At 41.1% G+C, this 21,663-nt stretch overlaps 1 protein-coding gene across 1 annotated transcript; it reads left to right on the top strand.

Annotated features, from left to right (window-relative positions):
- The first annotated feature begins 213 nt into the window (after positions 1 to 213).
- On the top strand, positions 214 to 21,233 carry PLCXD2 (phosphatidylinositol specific phospholipase C X domain containing 2). Its single transcript, XM_071757477.1, has 4 exons — positions 214 to 516; positions 11,221 to 11,681; positions 12,863 to 13,104; positions 15,795 to 21,233. Exons 1-4 carry the CDS (start codon positions 351 to 353, stop codon positions 15,955 to 15,957), a joined length of 1,032 nt encoding a protein of 343 aa, XP_071613578.1. The 5' UTR covers positions 214 to 350; the 3' UTR covers positions 15,958 to 21,233.
- Positions 21,234 to 21,663: the final 430 nt, after the last annotated feature.

The raw sequence follows: 21,663 nt of genomic DNA, 5'->3' as shown, positions 1-21,663 counted from the left end.
GGCTGTATTTTAATATTAGAAATACTGGGCAGTCGCAAAGCTGGTCCGGCCCGGTCCATCACGCCTCAGGCCCGGACCATGTCCCCCCCCCCCTCTCCGTCTCTGCCTGAGGCACCGCGCTGCGGCCGGGGCGGGGAAAGGGGCGGGGCTAGGGGAGGCGCAGCCAATGGCTGTCCGCGGGGCTGCCGTGACGTCACGGCTCCCGGCCGCTCCGCACCTGTTACATAAGGAGGGGGCGGGCGGCCCCGGGGAGTCCTCACTCGCCCTCCAGGACCTACTGAGTCGCTACCCACAGGCCCCGCCGCTCCGGCCCGGCCCGGCCCGGCCCGGCCTGGCTCCCCAGGCCGGGGATGAGGTCGCCGGGCGGGCGGGAGGGCGGCCGGCGGAGGCAGCAGGAGGAGCAGCAGCAGCAGCGGTGGGCAGCCGCGGGGGCCATGGCGGAGAGCAAGGCGGACTGGATGGGCTCGCTGCCGGCGGCGCTGCTCTCCTACCCGCTTTCCAACCTGGCCATCCCGGGTAGGGCGGCAGGGATGGGGTGGGACGGAACGGGATGGGATGGGATGGGATGGGATGGGATGGGATGGGATGGGAGGAAAGAAAGGCGATGTTTGGGTGCTGGGGCCTTAACGCTGAGGAGGAGTTGCGTCGCGGTGGTGGTAGCGTCGCGTCCCCCTTCAGCAAACTGGTTCCAGGTGTTGGGTCCAGGGCCTGCTGTGCCCGATGCTGTCCCGGCAGGCTTGGTCCTGGGGTGTTTGCCCGTCCTTGGGAGCCGGAGGCTGGGTGTTTGCTTGAAGTGTAGCAAGCATGTGGAGAGTCTGTCTTGAGGCGTCAAGGCCTGGCTGATTCAGAGCACCTGTTTGTGAGTAAGGGCTTACCAATCCTGCCCATTGAAGGAGAGGAAGGAGGGCTTAAGCTTTTGTAAATACAGCTGTGAATCTCTAGCTCGTGGATCTGCTTGTTTTCATTGGCTTTAAAAAAAAATTTAAAAAGTAAGTGTTACCACTGGATGTCCTCTTTAAGGTTTCTCACATTGTTTAAGCAAGGCTAAAAGCAGGTAGGGGAAGAGGTTTATTCATGTTTAACAGCTGGAGGTTTGTCAAATTGAAATGGCTTTTATAGCAGAACTTATGGCTTGTCAGAGTCCAAGGGTACAGCATGGTTATGAAACATCCCAATGAGTGATGTTACACTGGAGTCACTAAAATATGGTAAAAACTTCTAAACTGTTCTCCTTTTCCAGCAGAACTTAAAATTGCTAGCATCAAGCTCCTGTACAGAGATAAGTTAAAACACTGGTAAGGGTGAATATCATCACTTCTGGTTCATAGATGGATAAACTGACAAATGAGGAAAATATCATAACCCTAAGGTTACCTAGGAATAGGCTGAATTTTCACATCTAAGTGTCAAAAAATAATCTAGTATTGCTTGCCGTTGTCAGTAGGGAAAAGTTCAGGGTAACTGCTGTATTGTTAGGCTGGTCATTAGTTAGGCTTGGTTTTCATGGTAGTGCCTTTGCTTGTCAGAGCCCTTTGGGTGTGTGTTGTATAAAGGGCACTCAGAGATGCTTCCCTAGAAACAGTGACTGTCTTGTTTGTGCCAGCAGAGATAAGGTGTTTGAATGGTATTTGAAGCATGTAGAGAAGGCACTACAAACTTCCTGTGCAGTAGTGGAGCCCTCATTGCCTGCTGTATTTCTTGAATTAGAAGAGTTGAAATTCTGTTTTTAATCAAAAGCAGTGCTTCCTTCCTGGTCTCCTCCCCCCAGTAGCAAATCAACTTTTTGTTGCCGTAGGAGTTTAAGGGTTGTGAAACTTTGCAGAAGATTTTGATGCTGATTTGTGTTAGGTGCATTGCAGCTGTCCCTCACTTAAAATATTGGCTGTGTCATGTTTGTAGCAGGGGAGCCAAGAAAGTGAGTTTTTGTTTCACAATGCCACACTGCTTTTAAAACAGGTAGTGTATTTTTGGAAAAAGCTTGCAATGTATATTTGTTTGTAGTCAAAGTTGTTGTATTTTCCCACCCCTTTCTTGCATATACCTCATGCAACTTGTGTGTAGAGAAGACGTTTTGGATAGCATTTAGGGATTTTTAATTTTTTTTTTTTTTTTTTTTTTTTACTTTAGTCCAAGGATTTTCTTGTTGGAATGGACTTCTAGGGCCTTTTGGGACAGAAGGTGATGTTGCTAGCAGTGTTTCAAGGAAAGGATTGTACAGAACAGTTCACAGTTGTTGAACATCAGTGGAGGCCAGTGCTGCTTTCAAGAGAGATAAAATGTAGGCTTCAGGTCAAGTGAGAAGCAGTTTTGTCTATGTTTAATATTTGGGTGTGCATATGACAGGTGTGACCTGCCTTTGTCCATTTCTGGTTGCATTTGTTTTTACCACTGGATTGATAGATTCAGATTTTTATTTTTCCCTTCTCTCTTCCCCGTCACTTTTTGTATAGGAGCAGAGGTGTATCTCTATTGAAGGTGCTGGAGCAGTTTAAATTAAAGCTTTTTCAACACTCCAAATATGCTGTTTGCTTTAGTTTATTTTACCTTATTGCACTTTGGCACAATGCAGCATTCAAAGGTTAAAAGAGACACATCCAGCTTCCCATGTTGCTTGGCTTTGGGCAGAGGTAGGGCAAGTATTGGAACTGGAAGAGCTTCCAGCAGCTTCTTGCAGGAGCCACCCCTGTTTTCTCCCACCAATTCCAAAACACCACTGGACTAGCCCAAGACATTTAGATTTAGTTCACCATGCAGTATTGTGTGGTGTAAAGTCATGATAATCCTCTCGTATCAAGGTAAAGGTGGTCGGTATAGAGTTCTGCTTATCTGTTGCAAACATTTTTCTTTTAGAGCTCCTTGTTTTCACTGACTTTAAAAAGGACCCCCAGAAGTCACAGCTGCCTTTTTTAATGTACAGTGTTCTGTGATTCCCTGAGCTGTTAAATGTGGTGTGAAGCATACTACCTGAGGGCAGAGAAAGTCATTGTTTGCTCAATCTTTAGAACTAACTGGTAAGAAGGAATGTTTAAGATGGGTGTTTCATGAGGCATACCAGTTTTGAAGGAACCTCTAGAGGGTTTTCTCTTAATTATACTCCAGACTAATTAGCTTTGTGGGCTTGAAAATGAACTTTTGAACATGGATAGTGAATGTGACCCTTGACAGGGTAATGTATAGCATATTCCCATATGTGTTCAATCTCAAGCTGGTTTACTTTAAATTTTTTTTTAAAATTGTACAACTGATATTTACCACTTTGGTCACCTATTAATCCGCATCTCTTGGCTTTCTTTTTTTTCCCTCTTGATAATGGAATGACAAAAAGCTGTAGTGTTGTCACTGTTCAGCTTTCAAAAAATGATTTTGTTGGAGAAACCTAACCTGTTTCTTGCTTATACTTGCATGCTGATAATTCATAGCACCATGGCAGGTCAAATTGGTACTATTTTTTTTGACTATTTGCCTTTAAGTAATTTCTGCAGTATCATAATTAACTAGGTGTCAGACTTCAAGAAGTTGATCTGCTTCTGGTACAGCACCATTTTTCAGTATCATTGGGCTTTTACATGAATACTTGTGTTAGGACAGCTGAAACACTTTTTCTGTCTCAAGATCTGCTTTCTGAGACTGTGATAAGCTTGTACCTTGTTGTCTTGAGCCAGAAAAGCAATCTAACACATGTTAACTGCCAGCTACTGGTGTTTGCTTACAGAGTGTTTTATTAGTCCAGCCTCCAAGGTGCTGCTGGATAAATGTGGTGAGCAGAAGAGAGGGCAGTTCTGCTTTCCTCTGGGTCTTGATAATAATGCATTTATTGAATTCTGTCTGGATTATTCTGTCTTTGAATAATTAGGAGCTGTGATACAGTACAAAGGCATACTCTCTGGCTTGGTCACCCACTTTGATCAGGGTAGTTAGCTGCGAGTTTTTCCTCAGTGCTGATTTTCTTGTCTTCCAGAGGAAATGTATGATTACTTAGGTATCCTCTGGGATATGGGAGGGCATGGGAGGGCAAGCAAGCTCCTTGCAGGAACACCCAGAGTAGCTATGGGTGCCATTTCATAATACAAGAAGCTTCCTCTGTCCCCTGCCTGCCTCCATTCCTCCATCTCTTATCACCTAAGCAAAAGAGCAGAACTTCCCTTTGATGTTGGTTTGGTCCTACAAGTGTAAATGAGTGCATTTGACAAGCTAACCTGATGGAAAGCTTTGTCTATGTCGATGATAATGGCTTGGGGGGGAGTTTATTGAAGCAATGGTTCCTGCCAGAAGAGCCTTCCTTAACAACTGTTCCTGTGCTCTGACTAAACTCATGCTGGGTGGTGAAGCATGCAGCTGTCCTGAGGAAGGGATGGTGTAACACAGTGCTGTAGATGTAGGCAGGAAAGAAGAGGTAAAATGGCTGTCTTTTGAAAACATGGGGGATTATATTCTCTTGCATGTAGCTTTAATGATCCTGCTGTTAAGGGAAGAACTAAGCTTAGCTGGGAACCACCCTGAAGGGAGGCAGTGGGGGAAATAAAGGTAAATCTCTCATGGGGAGAGGAAATTTTCCTAAGAGGATTTGGTCTGTACTAGATGTTGCTCTCTCTAATGAGAATGTACTAAGAATGCCTAAAGAATTCTTCTAGGAGTCTATTAAAATGTAAATCCTTACCTCAATAATTTTAGATATTTGATTATCAATAGGATGCTTGTTATTCCTGCCTCTTCTCCTTTGGCTGGGCAAGTTAGTATCGACCATTTGATTTGCTGTTCTTTGTAGAGATGTTCTAAGATGCTAATCTTTTGATTAGAAAATCTGGATTGTAAGTGACCTGGTTCCTGAGGACTTTGGGGCTTTGAGAGACACTTTTCTTTATCCCGATTTTCCCTCAGTTCTGGCACACACAGGACATTTGGTTTAGAAGAACGTTTGTGGGACAGTCTTATTAGTTCTTGCATCCTGTGTTTTTGGAACTTGATTACTGTACTTCTGGATGTCTTGGCTATGTAATGCTTGGTGTTCTGTCATGTGTGGTGTGTTGTAATGTATGGGGAATGTACTGCTCATTCTCATGAGACTCTCATCTCATGAGCAAAGCTTGCTCTAAGAAGTCTGGCATCAGGACAGCTAGGGTGATTATTTGCCCTTAAATGACCCTTTAGTGCTTTTAGGGGGTTGGTACAGTCTGTTGACCTTGCTTCTTAAAAATGCTTAACATAATACATTTTTACATCCCATTAATATTCCATTAATGTGAAGAACAAGCCAAATTATTCAGATGTAGTTACACTTACTGGCAGAGGACTTTTCTGCCCTGCTGCTTTCATTTATTGTTTCTTGGTTAGCCAGATTTTTGCAAAAAATGTTTTTAACTGTTGGTGACTACTCCACAGCCTTGCAACCAGGGAGTCTAGCAATATGCTAGTAGAAATGCTTGTATCTAGAAAAAAGGGAGGTTTTGTTTTGTTTTCAAATAATTGGCAGTGCACAAGTATGATCTGTGTTGGAAGATGTCTCTGCACTTCATGCCATGTAGTCACAGTTTTAACATCCCTTGAGGGTAAACTTACAAGCTTGCCAAGGGATGCTGTGGTTGGCTCATTCCTATCCCTGTGCTGCAACTGTATGCACAGAAAGTACTGATGTGGAAACAAAAGGTGATAAAATGATATAGCTAGTAACTGCTGAAATTTGAGGCTTAACAACATTCAGTTGATGAGTGTCTTTGAGCTGCACCATGGGTTAATTTGACCATCTGTGGCTAAGTACCATGACAAATAGACAAAATGGAAAGTTAGACTTTTCTGTAGATGTGATGATTAAGAGCTGCTTTCTAACAATTAGCACAAAGGCATCAACAAGAAGTCATCCTGCACAGTGAACTAAAATCTAACACATAAATTGAATTGAGAAGTGATCTGATTAATACAATTAACTTCAAATTTGTGTAAGGGGAATCAAGAGATACTTTAAGATGCAACTAAAATTTAATTCACAGTTGAGCATAGGGCAGTACTATTAAGAGGACTATCCTTCATTTTATCGATCTGGCATCTGGAAGATACCTCTTTAGTACTGTTCTAACATTAGCATAGAATTTGGTAGTTAAATATCTTGGCATTTGATGGCACGTGACTGCTTTCCTTGAAACTTCCAGTCTTTGCCAGATGAAAGAAATCAAATGAAAATAGAGCAGCTGTTGTCTGTTACCCTCTGAGAGCTGCCAGCTGATTAACAGTCCTCTATATTTTTTCCTTTGAATATACAGACTCTTTTTAATTCATGCTGCTTCATGCTGGATATCATCAGCCTGTTGAAAGCAATTGGCAAATTGTAATTTCTTATTTTATTTCCAACATATAGCTTGGTTCTGGGAAGGGCTGAACACCAGGTTGATGCCATGTCATTGGAGTAGCTCAGTCAAGTTTGTAATCTGAATGCTTCATTCTCCTGTACAGTAACTTCAAGAGTGCTGCATGTGCAAGAACATGCCCTTCAAACAGTTCATACTGGGGTTCTCACCTCTCTTCGCCTAAAGGACAACAAAGTTTCTTGGCTTTTCTGTGCCTTTGACTGTAGGGTGGAGGTTATAATAGATTGGAGGTTCATTATTAGCCTTGTTCACAGTCAAAAGTTTTAAGGGATGGATTTGTTTAATCATCATAGGATGTTATTCGTGTTTAAGATGTAAGGTGTTACCTGAAATATTTTGCTGGCAAGATTTGAACTTTTTTTTTTTTTTTTTTTTTTTTTTTTCCTCAGAAGAGGTGTCAGGGGCATTTGGGTGGTGGGAAACACAGACCACAAAGAATTTCTTACACACAGAAAAAACTTCTTTGGATGTTACTATGTGAATTGTGTGATGCTTGTTGGGGAACTGTGAGCCCCATTACTGTTTCTGTACATTGTTATAGGATCTGTGTATCTTCACAGATCTTTGTGTTAGACATGAATTGAGAGTGTGATTAGCAACTCTAGCACTGAGCTGCTAACAAAATGGGCTGGTTTGCTTCATGCTTCTGGTAGAGAGTCTGGATTTTGCCTCTTAAATCGAACAGTTTTGGCAGTTAAAATTATGCTTTTTCAAGAAGAAATCCATGTTGTGCTCTATGTATCAGCAAACAGTCATGGTCTTGCCATAGCAACAGAATGGATGGACCTTTCATGGGGTTTTAAGAGTAGAGCAAAGGAGAGCAGGCATTATTTTTACATCGTGATGTGATCAGCTTAGCATGTAGCTTAACATCACTGCTAAGCTATATTAAAGCCAGTGGCTGAGCTGGTAATACAACACAGTGGTCTTAAGTTTAAGAAGCCTACTGGATGACATGGATCCTCACCTAGCTCTTACCCCTGAAGCTGTTGTTTCAGTTTGCTTGTTTTACTGAAGTGAAAAAGTTGTGGGCCTGGGTTTGGCTTAGATATTTCTCCCAGCTGGTTGCTGACCTTCTGTAAATGACCAGTGGAAATCTAATTGAATTTACACTGTGCATTTTCAACCTCAGTATTGATGATGCTGCCATGTCCTTCCTAGGATGTGGTCTTTCCCAACCATGAAGAGGAGAGCTTGTTTTTTGGATGCTTCAGTTCATATTCTACTTGGTTATATCTAGGTATACATATTGTCCTCATTGTAAATGAGAAGAAAAATTTCCTAGGCTTTTAAGCAGAGCCATAGTGAAGGAGTTAGGAATATTTTCTAACTATAGAAGCATGTCACATATAGTTTGGTTTCTCAGATAGCAGCTGCCCTGTTAAGAAGAGCAGTTCCTAAAGTATGTGTTGAAAAAGTTTCAATGTGCTTGTGGCATGTGTTCTTGCTTGTTGCTTTATAGAGCTATAAGTAGAATTTGGTTTGTGATAGCGTAAGAAGAAATTCAATTTTTTGGATCATTAAATGTGCCTTGTATATGGCAATCTGCAGAGGAAAGGCTTTTGTCACTGTAAAGTATATGATCAGACTTAGGAAAAAAACCTGTTTCTTGGCTTAGATTTGCTTAGAGAATTCTGAGTTTATTTTTGATGCCAGATAAAATTGTTATTCCTTCATAGGTCAAATTTATCAGTGGTGCTGAGAGGCTGTAAGGGTGCAGGTGATTTGTGTTAGACAGCTCTGTAGAGGCTGCTCAACAGTTTTAGTTCAAATGTTTCTTATGGCCACCTTCTAGCATGCTGATTTTCTGCAGTCATCTAAATACAGGAAGAAATTTAATATTGAGAATTGAAGCCACAGAAAGAAAACCAAAAACCTCTCTGTGCAAAATGACTTACTGAAGGAGAGAAGACAAGTCCCTTATGACAGAAGTCTACTTCCCAATTATTGTATAAGCTTGAAAGGCTTACTCTGCTATATGGAGAGGTGTTTTAAAACTTAAGTTGCAGTGTACAGTATGAGCCAGGCCTGAGATGAGATATGACTGCTTCTGAAATGTCTTCTTTAGATCTTTGATCCTGAATTTTGTTTGGGTTTACACATTTGGAGGCAGGAGAAAATCTAGGTGTTACTCCAAAACTGACAGCTACTTTTTGATGTAGTTTATTGTGACAGGAACTACGTAAGTTCCTAAGCTGACATCTTTGAAAAGTAGGGTTTTATTATTTGTCACTAGTTTCGAGAAGACTAAAAGGAAAGCCATGCAAGAGGCACACTTTTATAAAGACTAAGGAATCCATAAAGAGTTGGTCAGAATTATCAGACTGGTAGAATGGTTTGGATTGGAAGACATGATGTAGTTCCAACCCCACTGCCATGGGGGTTGCCTCTCACTAGATGAGGTTGCTCAAAGACCAACCCAATCTGGCCTTGAACGCATCAGGGAGTGGGCAACCTGTGCCAGTGTCTCACCATTATCACAGTGAAGAATTTCTTTCTAATATCTAATGTAAATCTACCTTCTTTCCATGTGAAAACATTGCCCCTTATCTTATCACTACAAGAAAATCCCTCCCAATCTTTGCTGTAGGCCCCTTTGAGGTACTGAAAGGCCGCAGTAAGGTCTCCCTGGAGCCTTCTTTCCTGCAGGCTGAACAACCCCAACTCTCCCATCTTGTCTTCATAGGAGAGGTGCTCCAGCTCTCTGACTCTATTCATGGCCCTTCTCTGGACTCACCTCAACAGCTCCATGTCCTTCTGGTGTTGGGGGCTCCAGAAATGGACACAGCACTACAAAAGGAATCTCATGAGAGCAGAGGATAAGCCATTCCCTTGACCTGCTGGCCACACTTCTTTTGCTGCAGCCCAGGCTGAAGCTGGCTTTCTGGGCTGCAAGGATAGATTGACAGCTCACATTGGGCTTCTCATCAACCAACACTCCCAGGTCCTTCTCCCCAGAGCTGTTCTCAATCTCTTCTCCATCCAGCCTGTATTTGTGCTTGGGGTTGCCCCAGCCCAGGTGCAGAAAGTTGCATTAGTCCTTGTTTAATGAGGTTTGCATGGGCCTAACTCTTAAGCCTGTTGAGGTTCCTCTTGATGGTTTCCCTTCCCTCCAGTGTGTCTGCTGCACCACACAGCTTGGTGTCCTTGGCAAAAATTACTTTTAGTCTTAATTTGTAAAATATGAAAGCTAATTTTCATGGTTACTTTTAGGTGCTTTTGAACTAGTTGAAATCCACGGAGTCTGTATTAAGGTTGTTGTGGGTTGATGTTTGGTTTGTGCACAGTATGTTGTTCCATCTGGATTAAAAAACTGACAAGATAATCCTGTTGAGATCATAATCTTGTTTATAGCTTTGCCCTTGCATCATAGGAAGTGCTTCAAGTTAGCACAGGTACGCAAATAAAAGGTTTGGGTAAAGGAGGCTGTGGATGCCTCAAATGTTGTCTTAAAATTGGAAATGACAGATGAGATTTTTGGTTGCAGACTGAGGTAGAGGAGGAAATTCTAGAAAAGTACAGTCCCAGAAGCAGGGGCAAGAACCCTGGGGTATGCAGGAAGTGGAAGATGCAGGTGCTGACTGAATGGTGCAGATAAGGGTACTCTTGGGCAGCTGGAAAAGGAGCTACTTGTGAATGGGGATGAAGATGCTTTCCCTGTACTTCACCAGTGTGGGTCTGCAGGCAGCAGATGGGGTTTTCCTCAGTGGTGAATCTTATCCACTTTCCTGAAGAAAAGGAAATGTCTGGAGCAGTTGCAGCTTCATGGTCAGAATGTTGGTGTATGGTGTAAATGGTTAGATATCCTTGGTAAACCTCAGTTTGTAGTAGGTCAGCTTCTGCCCATCTTTGCTTGATGCTGCTGTGGTACAGTGTAAACTGAGATACACTGCCTTCCTACTCTTGTTCTGTTTTTGACTTGGCTAAGCTGGGAATATTATGTTAACTCTGAAGCTGTTACTTTGAAGGAATTTTCTGATTTCTTAGTTTTGTTTCTATTTACTACTGACTTTTCAGTTAGAGGTGTTTTGGTTTTTTTGTAGTAGGCACAGTTTTTATAATGGAGATGCAGTATCTTGAATGCATGTTTTATAGGAGCTTTATTGGACATGCATGATTTTTGCAGGGACTGGCAATTTTGATTTGCCATCATTTTTTTGCAACTTTTTTATTCATCATACCCTTAGTCACTCAAAGGCACTGCCACATAAGACACATTCATGAACTTGCTTAGCATGACCTTGGTATCTAACCACACAGTAACTGGTGGTGTACTCAATTGTTCCACCTTTAAGGTCAGCCACTCATTATCCACCATTCAAAATACTAATAACTCATTTGCCATTTTGAGGCTGAAGTGAGATGTGCTGATAAGGCAGGTGTGTGTACCGATCCCTCTGTCCATCATATGAATACAGATACCTTTTCAATGAACTGTGGTTTATTTGGACATGATTGGATCTACCAGGTGGAATGAAACTAAAGTCTCATCATCTTTCAGTGCAGCTGGAGTATCCTCTCAAATCAGTAATGTTAACAGTCTCTGGGAAATCTTTGAAGGCAGACATAGTTTGTAATTAAAGGAATGTTAGAAGGAAGATTCCCTTTACCACCAGTGTGCATTGAAATTGGGAATGCTCAGAAAAAAAGCACACTTTAGACTGGGAGCCTTAAAGTTTAGCTCTTGTACAATTAGGGAAGATTAAACTGTAAAGGATATTCTGAAAGGCTCACACTTGAGCATAATTCTTCTTCTCTAATCCTGCCATCCATGTAAGACTGAGTTTACAGGGCACATAAGCATAAGTGGTTAGGGGGAGTCAGTTTTCTAAAAATAAATATGTTTGGCTTTTGTTTCTAGGGTCGCATGATTCTTTCAGCTACTGGGTTGACGAGAAATCTCCTGTGGGGCCAGACCAAGCTACAGCTATCAAACGCTTGGCCAGAATTTCTTTGGTTAAAAAGATCATGAAGAAATGGTCAGTGACTCAAAACCTGACTTTCAAAGAGCAATTGGAAGGCGGGATCCGCTACTTTGATCTTCGGGTATCATCCAGACCTGGAGAAATGGGTCAAGAGATTTACTTCATACACGGCTTGTTTGGCATCAAGGTCTCAGATGGACTGAAGGAGATCAATAGCTTTCTTGAGCAGCACCCGAAAGAAGTGGTCTTCTTGGATTTCAATCACTTCTATGCCATGGATGACAGTCATCACTTCTTCTTGATCAACAAGATCCGCTCAGCATTTGGATCCAAACTTTGTTCTGTTGAATGTGTAGAACATGTGACATTGCAGTACATGTGGGAGAAGAAACATCAGGTATGGAGGACGTGTAATGTTTTTCAAACCCAGAAGACTTAGATTTAAATAAAAAAGCTGGGTGTGGTTCCCAGTCAGAGGTATCATACCAGGAATGTTGCTGATGGTCAATTTAAAGCATGCTGGAGCCTCCTTTATGTGCTATGCATATTTCTCTCCAATGATGTATAGCCTCTTCACCCATGGTGTGGCTAGAGTGTGTCCTGTTCCCAAGCATGTTTGTTAAATAATTAAATGATGGTAATCCTTGGGGCCTTGTGCTCCTTACAAATGGTCTTCTCTTCTGGAAGAGCATGTTGTGCTGACTTATATTGGTGGGGGGTTGATAAACTGTCACCTTTTTGGCAAGTGGGAAGCATACATAAGCTTTGGCATGAATAATGAATGGTACTGAATTTCTTGACTCCTTTGCAGCCATCCATCTGCAGTGGCAAGATTAAATGCATCTCTGTGGTAACTGCTCCCATGCATACACACAAAGGGAGAACTCAGTTTGAGCAGTGGCATGTAGCTCCTGAACTGTAAAATATGTGAGGCTTTGAGAGAATCATCTGAACTGATGCTGTCAGTGCTAGGGTCTGAAATGAATAATTTGTAAGTTTGGGTGTTAATAAAAAGTGTTGCATCTTTGTGCTTTCCCCTTTTCCACCTTACAAGGCATAAAATACTGACTTATCATTTAGAGAAGGTTTTGCTGACAGCAAGACTGACTTTGGCATCCTATGCAGTAAGTGTGAGTGGAATGCTGTTATGCCAGTCAACCCAGTAAACTTTAGCTACTTAATAGGAGTTACCCAGAAGATGGCAATACTGCTAAAATCATTATCTTCAGGTACAGATGTAATATCCTCTGACAGGGCTTTGAAATACTTTTAAGCTGAAGTCGTTAAGTGACATCTCAGTATGCTCCTGGCAACTTTTTCATTTTAAACTGATGACCCTTAGAGCCTGAAGCAATCCTGTCCTTGTAGCAAACCAAAGTGATCTCAGTCTCATGTGTTGGCAGTAGAGCAATGTACTTATTGACACACATGACTCAGGAACAAATTCTTTTCCTTGGTCCTCTTTTCTCTCCTATGCTAGCTGCAGCAGTGCTGTATAAACATAAACAATTCAACTTCCTATCTAAATACAAACATGTGAATTTCTGGTTTGTATCTCCTTTTCCTTCGTTCTGCTAGGTTCTCATATTCTACCACTACCCTTTGCATCAGGAGTACCCCTTCCTGTGGCCAGGGAATAAAATGCCAGCACCATGGGCTAATACAACCAATGTACACAAACTGCTGCAGTTCCTGGAGACCACTCTCGAGGAGCGAAGTCGATATGGGACTTTTCATGTTTCTCAAGCAATTCTCACACCTCGAGTCAAAACTATTGCACGGCATCTAATTCGTGGTCTGAAGAACACACTTGTTCACAGGTAAGGACTTGCTTTGGTTTCTCAGTTCTTAACTATGTTAAGAACTTACATGTTGAACGAGGCACTGAATAGGAAAGAAAAAATGAAACAATGTTTGCTTAGAAGACTTCATGAAAGCATGCAGCTTTGCTTCATTACTACTGCTTGTGAGAGCTTTGCAGTCATTCAAAATAAAAAATTACTGAAAGCAATGAAGTAACAGGGTATATACGTAACTATAAGTGTGTTCTGGTAGCCGGAGCTCTTTTTGAATGTGATGTAATTCCGTAAAACAAGGGCTGGATCTGCTGTGTCAAACCAATACTTGTTCCAGGTTGGCTAAACTTGAATTTAGGGCAGAAAAGCTTGTGCCACAGAGGAAAATGGCCTGTTTGTATGCTCAGTTTTGTTTCTCTGTAGAAATCTGCCTGTTATTTCAGTACTGGCCCATGATATATAACCTGGGGCAGTATTTTATCTCTTTTTTTTTTTTTTAACCAAAAATTAGATGAACAATTTGACATTTTTGTACTAATTATGGTTGTACAATTAATTTGCCCAAGCTGATAAGAAGAGGGTTTTGCTTTGAGTAGTGCAGAGTGCCACTGATTTTTTAAATACTGTTAACAGCATGACCAGAATGTGTTCCATATGATTTTATTTCATGGCACTGTTACTTTGTAGCCTGTTTTGTAAAGACTGGAAGAACTGTAACTATCCCACTGGGATATGGTCTCCTTGCTCACTGTTTAATATTGTTTGTTCTGATGTCTCTAAGTTTATCTTCCATTAAGTTTTAAATCATGGCTGTATAGGTGGTCACAACTGGTCTAATTTGATAAGCAACTGAGCTTAATATTAAGCAGCAAAATAAACACTCATCTTCAGCCATTTGATATTCCCTTTGGGAAAATCATTGGTCACTTCAGAAGTTGCAATATTTTATTATTTTGAAACCAAAGTCAAAAAACTTGTCTTAAAAATCCTTTCTGAAAGTGATGAGCATGCTTTTTCAATCACAAAAGTTGTTGATGGAAGTAATGAAATTCCAGGTGAGATATAAATCATGAAGCTTTCAGTCTCCTTCCTGTTTACAGACAATCTAGCAAAAGACAATTAAATCCAAATGATGTTTGCCACAATCTGTTCAGGTCTCCATTATGGCTTGCACTGTGCCTGTGCAGTCAGCATCAGACACTAGATGGTGCTCAGGTGCTTTAAGCCTGGTGTGAGCTGTCACAAGTAGCACAAAAGTAAATACATGTGCTTGCCGAGGGTACCTAACAGAAGGCACAGATGTAACTTATGTTTGTGTACGGTATGGTAAATGTACTTTTTTTTTCCTCATGAATAAAGGAAAGTGTGCTGGATTTCTGTTTTTAAAAATTATCCCAGTTTAAAGGATCATCTAATTTTGTGGAGGGGGCGAGCAGTTTTGTTTCAGGTAACCCTTGGCACAGATCTGGGCTGTAAACTGCTGTTAGGCTAGAAGCCTGCCTTTGCTCCATCCCTTTCCCTTGGCCCCATCATTACCACTTGTTTGAAAGTAAATAGTGAACAATTAGGTGCTGCTGTTCATTAAAGTATGAATGCTTGTTTGTTACAGATGCTGGCTGTGTGTGTAAATCTGTCTTTACAGTTCTGTGTAGATGTTTGTCTTCTCATATAGAAATTTTGCCCCCCAGTATGACTGAAGTGTTCTTCAGGAAAGGAGCAATGTGCAACATTGACACTAAGCTGCCTAAACTCTCCTGTGTCCTATGACAGGGACAGTAATTAAGCCTTCAGTCAAGTTCTTGCTTCTCTTTGTTCTGGAACAAGAGATCTGGGGAGTTTTTAGGGCTTTTGTTTGTATTTTCTTCCCATCCTGTTAGCTCACTTACTTTCCTACCATCTTGTATAATTTTGTCTGTGTATTATGCAACTAATTTAAATAATTCTAATATATTTAGTCATTTATGTCTTAAGTGCACTGAAAATCCTGATGATTGCATGCTACAGTGCAAAAAAACCCAGACTACAGGCTCCTGACTTACACTCTGTCCAAGAAATTACTTGAAATTTCTCCCCATGGTAGGATTTCTGACTGAATTTACCTCAGCTTCTGACATCTCACCTTTCTCTGGCTACAGTGATGTGTGGTGGGTTGTTCAACTCCTATAGAGCTGAGAGCTTGGTTCTGGGTTTGGTATCCTTGATCACTTTTCTGTGAGTGGGTCCAGAGACTGAAAGGAGTGTGGTAGAAAAGCAGTATGCTGTCCTCAACAACTCTCTTCTCTGCTTTAGGTGAGGCAGGGAAACATCTTGGGCAGATACAGCTTTGCTTTGTGAAATTGGAGTCAGCTGTGAAATTAAGCTTTTAGTTCAACATGTACTTGGGTAAAGAAAAACAAACAGCAGCACAGAGGAGATTGTAGTGCAAGATTAAATCCTGAAACACAGTCTGCTGTAAATCTAGAGTTCACAAATGTTGTTGTGCACATGGTAGTTTGTATTAATGACTGACTAGTGTTTCTGATAGCTGATAACCACATGTTATGTTCAAGGCCCTTCTTATTAATCACTTGTATTTTGGTTGGCAGTTAGGATCTGATCAAAAATGTTAGACTAACATAATCTGTAAACAGCATATTGTATTTGAAACAAGTAGACCATGTATAGAGAAGACTATCTTTTAATATATTAAATTTTCTTTATTTCAATTTCTTTAGGAACCTGCCCATGATTTTGAATTGGGTGAAAGCACAGAAGCCAGGTGTCATGGGTGTTAACATAATTACATCAGACTTTGTGGAGCTGGTTGACTTTGCTGCTACAGTTATTGCATTAAACGACCTCCTTTTAGAAGAGGACGAAGCTGCAACTAAATCCTGATTGCTGCGTCCCTTAGGCTCCTCAGTGAGCATCCTCAAACTCTGCTACCTGTTTTATTTATTTATTTATGTGAAATCTATTGTAACCTTTGTTTATTTAACAGAAAGCTAGAAGAGATGTGGTTAAACATCACATACAGACGGGTCCCCTCTCCCAGTGGTGTGGTGGAACAGAAAAGTTCTGTCTGAATGGTGCTGAATGTCTGTGGCTCAGTGTTTGACTAAGTTATGCACACATCTGCTGCAGCCTGGCGTGGTCTCTGCCTGCCAGCAAGGGGCTGACCTCCGCAGCAGATGGACCCCATTATGGTACAAGTCTCCCTGGAGACCCCGCTCACCGGGCCCTTCTGCCTGCATCCCGCTTATTCCTCAACTCCAGGGCTCAAACCATGGATTGCTGCTGATCCCGGAGCTGCAGTATGGCCAGGCTGGCTAAACAGTGTTGTACTTGGGCCACCTCGGGCTTAGCTGGGCTCAGCTGGAGGGTGCTGCTGTCTTCATTAAGCTGTTTATGACACTACCTCTTAACTTGAAGAAACAACATTGCTGTTGTTCAGGGGAAGCTGTTACACTGTATTGAGTATCTCAACTCTCCTGGTTTGAGAGGCAAGAGTTTGGTGTGCTGTCTCCACTCTTCTTCTGCACCTCTTCAATACGTTTGCAACAATGTTTAAGCTTGTTTCTTTTGACGTAATTTGGAGAATATTTCAGTCTTCAAATTGTGAGGTGTGTAACTCAAAAATCTGAATTCCTGTTGTAAGGCATTTGAGAAACCACAGTGGAGCCTTCTCTTTTGTTAGCTGGTTACTTGTTTTTTTTCCATCCCTTGAGTTTTCTTTGGGGAAGGTTTTTCACCCAGCCAGCCTTTCTCTGAAAGGAGGTGGGCTAATCAAAAATTTGCGTGGTGTTTGAAGAACTCAAGGTGACAAGGAGTGCTCAAAACCCAAATATTGAATCTCTGATTTGTAATGGGACAGTGAATTCTGAAACGGAACCCAAAAGTTGGGCTTATAGTCAAGAGGCACAGCTACAAGGGAAAAATTTCCCCAGCTTGCCCCTGCTTGTGACAAAGTAAGCAAGAGTTATGCAAGCACAGGCAGCTGTCAGTGCTGCTTTCTGTAGTAATTTTTGTGTTTTTAAACTCATTTTTGTGTTAATTCACAACAAAATGTGACCATGTGTGCTTGAGCCAGCATAGTCACATGCTGGTACTTATCAGCACTTAATTGACTAGCTGGTAGCATTCCTACAGTCTGATTTATCTTTAGTTAAAAACAACACAAAAATAATACAAGTGACTGATTAGCAGATATTTCTCTGCTTGATCGTCTTCACAAAGCAAATAATCAGTCATGAATTTGTATTAATCTAAGCTATTTATCATAGAATGTATCGTTATAGATATTCAAAAGAAAAGTGCATCTCCATATTTATTCTTTATTTTGTTATTGTATCCTGTTTTTGCCATTATTTGACAGCCCACGAAAATCTAAAACTTCTTTCGTTTCTTGTCACAAATTCAGAACTCCAAGTTTATCTACAGGTTTGCAAACCTTCCTTGTGAAGCTTGACTGAGTTCTGAGCAGACCATAATCTCATTTATGTTTGTGGCATGGTTTTCATTAGAATTCTTTGAATTTTTTTTAACTGAATCCTTTTCCTAAAGTGAGTTGGTGTCTGTGTCTCAAGCTATCTTTCTCCTTTTCTCTTGTGTTTTCATGATGGGGACAAATAATGAAAATCACTTTCTGGGAATGAAAGCTCAAGTAGCTAGAAACTTCCTTTGAAAGCTCCAGCAAAAGTTTATTATTTGTTGGGTTTTTTTGTTGATGAAACTGGAACCTGTTTTAAGCAGCACTATTTTGTTTGAAGTTATTTAAAATACCTGGATTTTCATTAGATTAATTTTGTGTTAGCCTGTTTTTCTCACAGCCTCAATTGAAACACCAATGGTAGTGTTAAGTCTGTGGGTTTGATTTCAGAGGTCTTTTAACTGCAAATGGTTTCAGAACTTGGAAAAACTTGAATGCTGATGAGGCAAAAATATGTCTGAAAGGTCTCCTGCAGAACTGAAGGGCAAGGCAAGAAGGTGAAATTAGTATAATATTTGCATTCAACCCTTCATATATTTTGTACTGTATATGCCTACCTCAAAGATGTATTTGGCTTAACCAATATTTGTTGTGTGTGCAGAGTAATGACTTGTTAGTTCTCCTGTTAGTATTTATTTGAACAGAGATGTGATGGTTGTAACTCAGGGCTTTGGTTAGATATTTTTAAATATAAACTCATAAGTTTTTCTAACATCTGCTATTAGCCTCTTGAAATAGGACAAAGGCATGCCAGGTGTTAAGAGTCAGCAGAGTGAAGAACTGGATTAATGATGAAGGAAAAAGAAAACATTTGTCAGTTTGGCCTGTCTGAAGAGTGTCATTTCAGAGCTGTGCTTGGTGCTGTGCCTCTGTGAGGAACCTGACAGCCTCAGTGGTGAGTTAGGCAATTGATAGATACAACTGTCTGCAGCAGGATATCTTCTGGAGGTACTCTGACAATGTTAATGTTTAGAATTGCTTTTAGGGTAATTCTAAATCATCCTAAGCAATATGAACTCCCTTTCTCCTGTTGGACATCATAGACTATAACAAAGCTGCCCTTGTAATAGGCTTACCTCTGACACAGCACCACAGCATCTCCAGATTCCTTCACACTTCATAAAACAGCTCATCTAGAGTTGGACTTTGGGCTGCAGACTGTTTTCTGTCATTAGGAAAAAAGTGAGCTGGGCAGGAAAAGGAGGATCAAGGAAGTAGAGCAGTGGTTTGCATCCAGTCCTGACACTGAAGGTGTGGCAGTGTTTAGCCAGGTTTCAGGCAGCCAAGTGGAGCAGGTCTGGCAGGTGAGTGACAGGGGCTGCATCTTGTACTGAGAAAGTCAGCTGAGTGTCCAGCATCTCTGTGGGCTGCAGCTGGGTGGAGTATGGAGCAACTGAGAGCCTGCAAGGAGGAAAATAGAGGTTGGCATGAATGCAGGAGAAGGCTGGGGGTTCCTTGCTTTTGAGTTAGAAGCAAGACTAAAAAACTGTATTCAACAGATGCAGGTCTTGCTTCCCCCAGGCAGTAGGGCTCACTTGGAAAGAGTTTGTGTAATATTCCCCTAGCACAGTTGTTCTGAGGACTTGACCATTCTGTAGGTGCTGGGAGAGGAAAAGCCAGGAAACTAGTAGCTGCCTGTGGCAAAATACTTAACTTTATTGCATATTTTTAAATAATTACTTGTATGGTTCATTACTACAGATTCAGGTTATTTGTATGTTGTGTTATGACAGTTGTTCTGATGTGCAGTCACTGAATGCCAAGCACTCTGGTATGCCTGTTCTCCTGGCACTAATTGCTGCCATGTGCAATTCAAGAGCATGCTTGAGGGACAGGCCTGTATGGGGAGCAGCAGCAGCATCAGTTGTAGGAAAAAATGTAGGAAACATCAGTTTTTAGTATCTGGCTGTGTGCTTGTAGGTAAAAACAAAGAGGATTTATTGTTTGATTTTGCAGACTGTCATTCGCTCGGCTTCTTATTTGGGAATTGCTATCCTAAATATATTAGAATTGGTGGAGCTGGGAATTGTATTGTTCTTTTTTGAGAACCAAACACAGATTCCTGCTGTACAGTTTTATCTCAGCAACTGGAGGGATACCATCTTGCATATGCTTTGCTGCAATGAAGAGCATCCCACTAGAGACAGTGCTGGCAAGGCAAGTTTTGGGGGTTCTTTGGGCAGTGAGAGGTGTCAGATTGGTGCTAACTTCAGAGCAGAAGTGCTTATTGCAAAAAGACCCTTGTTCTGCTAGAGAGACTCTGGTAAAGAAATTAATAACAGGAAGAAGGGTATCTTTGCTCCTGAAAAATGCTGTTTTTCTCTGTGTTGGTGCTGAGTTAACGTGTTGGAATTTAGAAAGCACCTGTGCTGTAAAGCTGAAGTGCTCCTGAAGAGGGATTTTGACTCAAACAGAAGTAGGGCATCTGCCAAGATGTTTTTATTGTTCTCATCTGTCTAAGCCTTTGGGAATACTGTCTTTGCATACCTGTCTCTGATGTTGGAGTTCATTGTTATGTCATCTAGCAAACCAGGGGTTAGGATGTCTATAGATAGAGGACCTGACCATTTGATTTTAAAATAGGCCTAAACAAGGAATTCTGACAAACCATATGTGACTGAGGCTTAACTTGAAAATAAAATATTTTGCACGGTCTATATGCAGTTCTAGTAAAATGTTCATCTAGACCTTTGTGTTGGTACCCATCCCTAATAAGTGAATTCTTCAGTGAGAGGACACAACTTCAGGGAAATCTTCACTGGTTGTTTAAGCACAGAGAAATTGTCTAAAATGACCGAAAACTTCACTGAAGAGTCAGGTATAGTCCTTTCAGCAGTGGAGATTGTTTTGCTTCTCTGTGTCTGACTAATTCTTTTTTCAGCTTTGTTTTTTGACTCAATAGACGGGTAGAAGAGCCAGAGAATATGCTGAAGAGGAAATAAATTTTATGTTAAGAATGTGTAAAGATGTGTATGTTGAGCTAACTGTGGTAATGTCATAGTGATTTAGTTGGTCATGCCCTCCAGTTATAATCTTGTTAGCTGTTTGGATTAGGTGGTTATATTATTCTTTTTTTATATTAAAAAAAATCAGTCCCACTGACTCAAAAAGTCTGTCTTGTTGAAATGTGTATACATTTGTAAGCATAGTTACTTGTTCTATCTCCTTATCAAGTAGACAGGCTTTATCTTTTTAAATGTAGAGACTGGAAAGGAATGCCAGCTTTAAACCTGTTGAATCTAATTATTTTATATTTCTGAGTATTTCTGTATTGTTCATTGAAACGTTACTTTTCTTACCCTTAGACCTGTGGTCACTTCTGTATCTCGCTGAAATCGAACTGTGGCATATTCTTAGCATTGATCCTACATAAAAGTAATTTTGATGGTTCTTTAATTTTGCTCATTATCAAATGTATTGTAGTTGGATTTTTTGTTATATGGCTGAAGGGGGTAGAGTGCCATGTGAAGAGGAGTTACCTATTCTCCATTTATATTTTGTGCAGTTTCTCTCCTTTTGGCAGTTTGTGCTTTACCCATCTGTCCAATTCAGTTGTAAGAAACCAGGATGTCTCAATTGAACAGCAGATTAACTTGTGGTTGACATCTGTTTTTTTTTCTGCTTTACTCTGCATTTATATCATTGGGGGTTTTAATCCTGGAAATAAAAGTACAACCTGAATTAATCATCTTAACTCTTTGTCTTCTGTACTGTTGATTGTTTTGGTACATGATGATTACATTGTGAATCAGTTACCATCAATTGATTGCAATTACATCTCTGATGCAGGATGGTGTCACTGAAGGTGTTTTTATTGAGGTGTCACATCTTGCTGCACTTTTGTCCCCTAAGTAGTCAGACCTGGACAACATGCTTATATTTAGGCTACACTGAGAATGTGGAAGTAGCGCAAAAGTGCCTAGAAAACTCTACGTGCCCACTTGCTTGCATCTCTTCCTGGGCACACCCAGAGAAAAGCATGCTCATGCAGGAATTCAGTTGTATCTTGAAAGGCAAGTACAGTTTTTTCTGCAGCCTCTACTGCTGCAATACAGATGATGAAGCTCCATGGTAACACTCAATCAGAAAACAAAATCTGAATGGTTCCTGGAGCC

This window comes from Heliangelus exortis, chromosome 1 (assembly GCF_036169615.1).
Source record: "Heliangelus exortis chromosome 1, bHelExo1.hap1, whole genome shotgun sequence".
NCBI lineage: Eukaryota > Metazoa > Chordata > Aves > Apodiformes > Trochilidae > Heliangelus > Heliangelus exortis.
This window is presented reverse-complemented; position numbering and strand designations above follow the sequence as displayed.

Bases quoted from the DNA above. Each gene is read 5' to 3' on its own strand.
- PLCXD2 (XM_071757477.1), top strand. From the start codon at position 351: ATGAGGTCGCCGGGCGGGCGGGAGGGCGGCCGGCGGAGGCAGCAGGAG. The intron at 517-11,220 runs GTAGGGCGGCAG...TTTTGTTTCTAG, and splicing joins TTCCAACCTGGCCATCCCGG to GGTCGCATGATTCTTTCAGC. The intron at 13,105-15,794 runs GTAAGGACTTGC...CAATTTCTTTAG, and splicing joins AAGAACACACTTGTTCACAG to GAACCTGCCCATGATTTTGA.